The sequence below is a fragment of the Platichthys flesus genome, chromosome 3, assembly GCF_949316205.1.
Source record: "Platichthys flesus chromosome 3, fPlaFle2.1, whole genome shotgun sequence".
Taxonomy (NCBI): Eukaryota; Metazoa; Chordata; class Actinopteri; order Pleuronectiformes; family Pleuronectidae; genus Platichthys; species Platichthys flesus.
This window is the reverse complement of record NC_084947.1, coordinates 19,975,760-19,985,440: the sequence shown is the minus strand read 5'-3', so window position 1 is coordinate 19,985,440 and position 9,681 is coordinate 19,975,760. Positions and strand designations below refer to the sequence as shown.

General features: G+C 44.7%; 1 protein-coding gene across 1 annotated transcript; it reads right to left on the bottom strand.

The window, feature by feature from the left end:
- Positions 1 to 1,358: 1,358 nt before the first annotated feature.
- ccdc92 (coiled-coil domain containing 92) lies at positions 1,359 to 8,871 on the bottom strand. Its single transcript, XM_062381810.1, has 4 exons — positions 8,686 to 8,871; positions 5,656 to 5,827; positions 5,034 to 5,075; positions 1,359 to 3,827 (listed from the first exon to the last, which is right to left on the bottom strand). Exons 2-4 carry the CDS (start codon positions 5,789 to 5,791, stop codon positions 3,019 to 3,021), a joined length of 987 nt encoding a protein of 328 aa, XP_062237794.1. The 5' UTR covers positions 5,792 to 5,827; positions 8,686 to 8,871; the 3' UTR covers positions 1,359 to 3,018.
- Positions 8,872 to 9,681: the final 810 nt, after the last annotated feature.

The window sequence follows — 9,681 nt, the reverse complement described above, 5'->3', positions numbered from 1 at the left end:
CTCAGATAATAATAAGGTGCATCGGATCTCGGATGTTGTTGCTGAGTCTGCGTCTCTGCTTTCTCTTGCCCTCTTTGTATGAGACAGATAGCTGTTGTGTTGCAGGTATGGCCTGCCCCTTTAAGGGAAGTTTGTAGTGTATGACGTAGTGCACCAGGGTATTGTGGGAAAATACGCTAAAAGTGTGTTTATAAAGAGAAGTGACGGACCACCTAGAGGGGATGCGAGTGTTACTCCTGCTGTATATCCGAGAAATGAAGTGGCCGCATTCCAAGTAAGGAAACATCTCCTCCTCCTTCTTCACGGAGCGGTCCTGACGGCTGGTGGTTACCGGCCAGACAGCGAGCCAAGATAACCAGTGACAGGGGCGGCTCCTGGTACAGGCGACACAGGAGACTGATTTATCATGACCTGACACTTGCAATGAAAAACAATACATTAACGTCACACCATCATCCTCTAACCCCGGAAATTATCGTGTGTGTCTCGGTGTCATTTTATGCTGCTTTTGATAAACACTTCAGAGAAAATATTTTCTACTTTACTACATATATTTGACAGCCTTACTTAAAAGTTACTTTTATATTTTTGGCTTTTATATACTGGATGAAACCTATTGTTAGAGAATAGCCCAGTGGAGGGGGAAATATTTTTTGAGAGAAGATTCCAGATTCATTCACTATACGACTCAACAGATCTCTGATCCTTACAGCTTCCTTCTACCAAGTTGTGTGGTTCAGAGCCGAGACACTGGCCAGAGAAGAAAAGGGTATCAAGGGTGAATGAGGAAGGGGAGTGAAGAATACAGTGGTGGATGATAGGAGTGTCGGGGATACGAGCAAGAAGTGTGTCGTGTTCGCTGGACTTTAACAAAGTTACACATAAAGAGAGGTTTCCTGTTGTCTATACGCGAGGACGGTACAATATGAACGTGTTCACCGTTCAAAATCATTATTTGGCATTGAGTTGCGTTCAGTTCATCGTTCTCATAAAGATGGACGCGTTCAATGAGCGCGTTCTTTTGCGTTCGTTCATGCACAACACTGCTAAAGACTATATAATATAATCAAAGGTGAGACTTTCGGATTTATCTCTGCCAAATTATCAGCTGGGATACTATTATTTCAAGATTTACAAAGTGTTCCAATCAAATGTCCTCTTGCTTTCAGTGAGTTTGGTGTTTATTCAGAAATTATTTTGATTTAGACTGTGCTTTAGTTTAGAGTCTCAGAGTTTTACAATCAGCAGATATATCCTGGTTCTGGTCAGTTAACAGGAGAGCCCTTTGTGTGTTTCTTCACTTTATTGAGGAGACCAACGTTCTCCAAACATTTTGTTATCAGACAGTATGTGAGCATTTCAGCCATTTGTTTTCAGTTAAGGAGAACAAACTTACACATTTAATGACATATCACAAAATAGCTGCATAGTGTTTGTATGCACACTGGTGATATGTCCTATTTTCCATGCACCTCTATCCCCCATCTTTTACTGTTTGAGTGACACCAAGTGGCCAACTGGTTGAACTACACACACAGCTGTATAAACAGCTGAACGTCACTTGTCTGTCTTTTTAGGGTAAACTCTTCAGAGTCAGGACATGATGTTTATGTTTTTGAAAGGGAACCGTAACTTTATTAATGAAGATAACTGAAAGGTTTTTGGTGCATTATAGTAAAACTCTTCATCCTCACATTTTCCATTGGAGCAGCTCATTGATTTCACATATAATGTTATAACTGTTCACTAATCACTCCCTTGTCAACCATCGTCAAAACACTAAATGAGAAAATACCTGTTCATATCTTCAATAGGATCAAGAGTTGTTCAGTGAACATGTTGCAATGGCCCCAAACTTTAAGCTTCATGTTGTCTTCTCCTTCAAATTTGTATCACCATTATACACAGAAATCATGTAACCAAACCAAAAAAGCACTGCTTTATTGTATTGATTCATATACTTCAAGGACAAGTGGTGTTAATGTGAAAAGCAGATTATTTAGTGATTATAATTTTACCATCGAGTTGGTGGTGCAGCAACTACTGAGGTGCTTCTGTGTTCTCCATTAAACAATAGATAAAAAAAAAGAATTCGTTACAAATGTACAGCCTTTATGAAGTACAGGTTATTATCATTAATAATAACTCATATCAAATTTCTACTACAGCACTGTTTTCAAAAATGCCCTTGTATCACAAATAACATCAATGGATATTGTTTAAGCCCAAACTTAATTCTCACACTGGCCTTCATTGTCTCTCTCCGAAACACACACACTCACTTACTCTCAATGTCACACACACACGCACACACGCACACACACGCACACACACAAACAGACTCCCTTTTCATCTGCAGTTACATACTGCATCCAAACATGTACGCCACTGCTGTTTCTCACCAGTCAACAAATGCCTGGTGAAATTACGACTCTCTCACCTTGACAACCGGCAGATTTCAATTGCACATTAAGCGGCTCGTACCTACAGTAATATTATTATACTGATATAACAAGAAGATGTTTCGGAAGCATTTACGTTTCATCGTTTCAATTCTATTCCTACGCAGCTGCAGACATCTTGTTATATAGTTTGTTGATGTGCCCAGTCAGTTGCTGAGAAGAAGTAGAGGACAGAGATATGCTATAGCCATGACTACACTACGCAGCTCGTGAATGAACCGGTCAAGCAGGCACTGATGCAGATATTTGGCCGAGAGTTGGTTGTGTGCACACATGGAGGGAGAGCAAAAGAAAACAACCTGTGTGTAATACAAGATCTCAATGGATTGTATAAAGAAACATTTGGCATGCTTTAAAGTAGTCCTTTTCTACTATATATTAAGAAAAACTCTTCATGGAGTACCATAAACAAAATCATCATCTTGTGATTTTCTTTTACATTGCAATGTTGTGTAAAAAGCAGGCTACACAGTGGGTCAGACTCATTCCTGCTATTGCAGTGTAGTGCATGTACAGTAGATGTGTGTATGTTGATGTGCATTTTAGCGGCGCAGTTTCAAACTGTCCTGTCGGCTCCTGAGCGCTTCCGCACAACCTTCTCGTCATTGACCTGGTCCACGGCCAGTGTCTCCAGCTCTGCCTGCGGCGGGGCCAGGGGAGGCGTGCCGTGGGGGATGCGGTGCGCCACACCCACGTGAGCCCTGTACTGGCGGTCTCGAGCAGGGCTGTGACGAGGGCTGGCCATGGCACCCAGGGGAGGGATGGGGGAGCGCTCAGATGCAATGGGAGGGATGACAGCAGGCCGTTCACGCACAACCTGAGGTTCTGGAGACTCTCTGCCAGCCTGGAGGAAGGGAGTGGGGTCAGGCATGGCGTCAACCGTCTCCCGCAAAATTAGCCGCCTGCCATCCTGGCCGAGCTTGTACACCTCTGTCAACTCTGGGTGGAGAGGCTGCGAGAGGCTCTTCTTCATACGCCGACGTGGGGTTTCAGGCTGTCTGTCCTTGGATGGAGGCGGAGTGGGCTTGTATGATGTGACTGGACTGACATTGGGGCTGGCCTCTGAGGAGCTGCCGGCCAACAGCTTCTTCTTAGTGGCGTGAAGTTGTGATGTAAGGTAAGCGATGGTGCTCGCTCTCTGCTCAAGCTCCCCGGACAAGATGGCCAGCTTGTGGCTCTTCATCTTAAGCTCCTCCAAATACTTCTTCTCCCTCTCCTTGATGGTGTTTTCCAGGACAGAGATCATGGCGTTCTTCTGCTCCAGATCCCTGAGCAGCTCCGTGTTCTCCTCCTCCTTCTTCTTGAGCTCAACTTCCAGCTCCTCACATCTCCTTTGCAGCTCCTTGCAACGGACTTCGCTGCTGTCTGCACACACAGGAAAGGGCAATCAAAGAGCAGCTCTTAAGTGTTTGCACAGATGAATACTTGGAGTAAACACATAAATGAGTGCACATCAGTAATACACACCCAGAGACACGCATCCTCCTCAGACTGAGCTAACCACAGCTGCATTAAGTGCAGACACTGAGAATGTCAGCTGACACGCATTACGATCCTATGGAGACTCATCTGCAGTGGACAGAGCACTCTCATATTACAGGTCTATAGACACAACGGCACTGCCCTACTCTGACCTTCATTACTGCTGCCCCCACCCTGCCCCACCCAGCTACAGCCATGTCTGCATATACGCAAAAATAAAATTAAATATGATCTGTGGTTTACATTTCCTAAACTTATTTCTAGCAGAGGGAGGGTTGCTTTACTCTGATTATTGTTTTCCCTTCATTTTTGAAAAGGGAGCTGTTCAATTTTTACCCCAGCTGGAGCAGCTGAGCCCTGCAGCACTAAGTAGGTTGCAGGCTGTGCATTAGCGCAGTGACAGATAATCTCATTTCCTGCACTCCAATCTCTGAGATGCGCCACACTAACATGATAGGGCCTCGGACTGCAGCATCACTCAGATCTGGGCCACGCTAGGAAGCTCATAAAATGCTGTGACTCCCGCTGAGGTGCAACATGCGTCCTCTTCACTTACACACATGAGCCTGCACATACACTGAACTGCATGTTGGGGGCGGGGGGGGGGGGGGGGGTCTCCTTGACAGAACTCTGCTGTGCTGTGCAGTACATCAAGCCAGCAAGGAGACAGTGGAGCCGGGTCTGAATCAGATCAGTGTTGTGACTCTATGTCATGGCCATGGTAACAACGGGGGAGGGGCAGTTGGCAATGAGTAGTGGGAGCATTAATGAACAGTGGAGGGGGGGAGTCCCACAATGCACTGCTTCCTGGGTGGGACTTTGTTACCAGGAAACACACAGAGCCCTCTACTCCCGGGCCGGTCCACTGACACAGAGCTTTGTTTCTACAGAAACACCCAGATTTATAAGTCGCTCTGTTGTAGAGTTTGTCTGCTGCTGCTGTGCACTTCCACAATATGAAGCACTTCCACTTGTGTGTGTTAAAGTAAAACTAAACTATCAGATTATTATCGCTAATGGCACAAGGAATCAAATGTCACTGGTGAAAACGAATGTGGTTGTGTACTATACAGAATGATGTTTGCTTACCTGAGGGATCAGAGCTTCTCACAGTGAGCTCATATGTCAGGTCTGTGAAGAAAACAAACCGAGAGGGTTACTCACATGTCCGTGTCGTGTCAAGGTGCAACACGGCAGCTAACAAACAGCATGCTCCTAAGACGGCCTAACTAACGCTGATGCATGCTTGGGGAAAACATGTCTGGGATTTCCATATGGTGAAATGTTCGTTTAACAGGATTAGAGAGAGTTCCACATCAGCTTTGGTGACAGGTTAGCCAAGGATACAGAAAAGCAGTACTAATACACAGTGTCTTTTCTTTCTTTAAACTGGGTGAACATCTTGCGTTCCTTAGGGGCAGTGTATATTACTAGTGGTGCACTACATTTTTCCATGTTGCATCACCACACTGCAAGGCGTGCTCGCTAAGGCTTGAGTGCATTTCCCACAAGTCCTTTGCCTTTCTCTAAAAGGTTTAATAGTGGCACCACAGCACATCAGTTTTAATTTGGTACCAAATACAAGGGCCATTAAGGGCATCTATTGTCTACGCTGTTGTTTTCAGATATCTCATGCAACGTTTCTTAAATGTGATGCTTTTTCCTCAGCAGCATGAGGAGAAGAATTGTGGGAACATGAGACGGTGCTCACCTGTGCACTGCTGCTGCAATCTGCGGATCTCTGCGTGCAGCCCCTTCAACGTGTTGGCATGGTCCTGCTGGAGGAACAGCAGGTTTTTCTGTGCGCTGTGCAGCTGATTTTCCAGGGTAACATTTGCCGATGCCATGGCTGATAACGTTCAGACACACACCAGGCTCGCAACCTCCAGAAAGAGATGTAGGAAAACAGGGAGCAATAGATAAAGGAGAGAGAGCGGGAAAAAGACGATAAATAAAAGTAAACAGATTTGGCAAAGAAGCTGTTAGTTCTCACTCTTTCGCCCATAAACATCAGAGGTTTGGGATGTGTGCCAACTTTGCCCTGTCTCCAAACTGGCAGACACAGTTTGCTTTAGACACCATACTGAGTTATTGGATAATGCAAATATAATTAATCCACAATAAAGGCTGTGAGCAGAGAGAGGCTAAGTGACTGTAAGTAGACAAGCTCTCTTTTTGCTTGCTTTGGTTAGCAACCCATCACTGAAATGAAGCCAAAAAAACAACAGACATTTAAAAAGCAACACTAATCTAATATATGCTAATTTAATCTACGCTGTATTCTGCTATTTTACCAGGACATCCGATGGAATAACTCCTCCGCAGAGACAGTAAAAATTAAAGTAGGAAATAAGGTCTCAAATATGAAATATACTGTATCATTTACATATATTGTATCACAGCTTTTCTACACTTGGCATGTAGATAAATACAACAGATGCAGCTTAATCTGCTGGAAGATATTCCCTTTTAGAGTCCAAACCAGCACTAATACAACAACAAAACAAAAATCAAGGCCGCACACACTGATATCACATTGACACTGGGTGTGGCATGGATGCTGCCAGTCTTTAGCATGCCTCTCCTTTGCCCCAGCTTCCCTCCCTCCACTGGACGCCCTTGTCTCAGGAGCCAGATACTAAGAGAGAGAGAGATACAATCACTCAGCGCCAACATCTCCCCCCTCAGCTAGATGACAATAATGGGCTGAGAGAGTCAAGAGCACATTGATCCCTGTGAAACACCCCCCTCTGAGTGCAGAGAAAGCCTCTCCCCGCATATACAGTAAAGTGTGCTTGAATAAAACATCCCAGTGCTTCTCACTCTTACATCATCAGCTTACTTGCATGAATAATACAATGCATCCCGTGGCACATGGCTGGACACACTCCCCAGATTGAGAAGTTTTCTACATGTGTGTTTTTCACCATTGGTTATACAGGGGAGAAAAGAAGCTTGTGTTAAAAAAAAAAAATGACTTGCAATCACAAATCGAGCCAGTGTGTCATAGAGGATGAAGAGATCATCTATTATTGATGAGTAATGTGGCATCCTTCCGGTAAAGCCTGCGTTGCAAGCGCATCTCTCATCCCCATGCCTTTCCTGGAATAGCTTAGATAGCTTTCCAGTGGCAAAGACATCATCACCTCAGCCGACTCCAGCATAGCATGATGGAGGTCAGAGTGACATCAGGGAATCAAAGAGACAACGTTTACGTCCCTTTGTTCAGAGACAATGCAGAGGGTAAATCTATCAGACAGGTATTGGTATCAAACAATGTCTTTCTTGCTCTAATAAACAAACCAGCATTTCCTCATACAGACAACATCCATAATCTATGAATTGCAGCAACAAGATACAGGAACTTGTAGTTTCAATCCTCAGCTAAAACAAGCGCTTAGCAGCCAACTGCTTCAGTTTCTTTGGGCACAAATATCCAAAATGCATCTTTGGATTGAGCTGTATGGACTATGGCTTTTATTTGAATATCTTCTTTCAATTTGTGGCTAGTATCAAATTGGTAAATGATTCACTGAGCTTTGCCAGTGTTCTGCTGTTCACTTCTGTTGTGTATAGTCTGAATGACAATTTAGTCAATGTTGAATTTGTGTATTGAAATGCATTTAAAGCACACTCTGGGATTAGTCAACCTACTCCTCCCTAAAGCTAATGTTCTAATAACCTTAAACATCTACGCACCACCTCCCCAACAATAACAAAACTGAATCTAAAACATGCAATTAACCAAAGCTGTAGTGTACCCATCCCAAACCCTGTCTGGAGGTGCAGCGGGATGTGTTAGCCGGCAGCGACGCTTGATGCTTCCCCCGGCACTTACAGTTTCAGCACCTGCATTGCGGACAGCACCCTGAACCCCCGGCTCATGTGAGAGACCTCTGCTGCTGGTCCTGGCTCTGATGCTGCCAGAGCGTCGTTACCCCACACTGACATTACTGACACGATCACCCAGGAGATGACCTTCTTTATCATCCTCCTCATCATCATCATCATCATCATCAAACAACACAAGCGATTATGATCTTAAATCCCTGGGCCTGGCGAGCGGCGCCTGGGAACGAGCATTTCACTTGTCTTCCTCCGATGTGTTTGCTTGATGGGCTGGAGGATGGCTTCACTGCGCCTGCTACGGTCATCACAAAGCGTGTCCTTGCAGCTAATGTTGTGCTGGGGAAGCTGATGGGCTGCAGGAGACCGCAAACAAGCTAAATTCCCGGTACGTGCTGTTTATCGAACGGGGATCACGCCACGCCAAACTCCCTTCACAATCCAATACACAAATAATCGCCCACTGTACAGAAAATGAAACGTAGCAATGCCAAACACAAATCATGATTCATTTTAATCGTCAAGGTGTTCTGGGAAATTCGGCATGCATTGAAGGCACCATGAAAATGTCTTTATCCAATAAAAGTGGGGTGTTTATCATTAGTTGTATATTAGCGTATATCCCCTAGTAGGCTATTCAATGATTTAAGGCAAACCTAATGTAACAGTTAACATGTCATTGGAGTCAACCTGTTTCGGACGGATGCCGACTTTGAAAGATGATATATATCTTGTCCGCTGCCACACACGTTCAGTCACATGAATTACTGATCATTGCTGAGTATTTCTGATAAAGCAGCCTGTTCATGCTCCAAGGGGGAGTTTGTATGAGGCTGCATTTGTGCTAACAGCTAACGAGGCTCCAGCCGCACATCATTTGGTGCTGAAGACTTACCTACTGGCTCTGAACGCCGCCGTCGAGGGTCTGATGCCAGGCTGTTGAGTGTGGACGAACCGAGCAGCCGCAGCGGCTAAGTGCGCTCCGCCCTGCGGGCCATGGCGGTGGAGCTGCCTGGGAGGAGGACTCGCCTGTCGGGTGAGAAGACAGCGGAGGGCGCCTGTGTCACTTTCGCCTCATCTCCCTGAGCTACGAGACACAATAAAGCGATGCATCATGGGAGACCCGGGTGAATTAATTCTGGCCTCTTCCATTAACGACTATTATTAACGTCGCCTGATTAATAAACTTCCAGGAATACAGCTCAAATTAAAATGGTAAAATGTATACGGACTTTCTTTTTCTATCCGAGTGCGACGTGACGTGTGGAGGGAAGCGTCCGGTTCACTTTTCACTGACCAGCGTCATCACCATAGCAACAGATCATGTCAGAACCTGCAGCGACACATTTACGCCATCTAGTGAAACCTTGAGAAAATAGAGTCCAGGAAATAAATGAAGAATCTGATCATTTCTTCACATTGACCACGCTGTAGTCAGGTGTCAGCTGAAATCAGCCATTATTGTGAATGTCCGATGTCAGATGCTAAACCATGTAAATCAGGTCAATTCATGCACAATCATGTGTAATCAGGTAAGACCAGCTTAGATCAGGACACATCATGTTAAACTAGATCAGATCATGTAAAATCATATCACGTCTGGCCAAGTCAGGCTAAATCAGATTAAATCAGGTCAAACCAGATCAAACCAGATCAAATCAGGTCGAATCAGGTCAAACTGAAGAGAATGAATGAAAGCAGAGCAGAGCTGCTGGACACCGTACAGCTGGTCGACAGAGGGGGGCAGTGTTGTCCTGTAGTGGCAGTGAAGAGACAAGACAACAACATGCTGGAGCTACACCTTCATATGCTGTATTATTTGGCTTAGTAAGATTTTTCACTTTTGTATTATTATTATTCTTTTAATTTTTGAACATATTTGGAATATGTT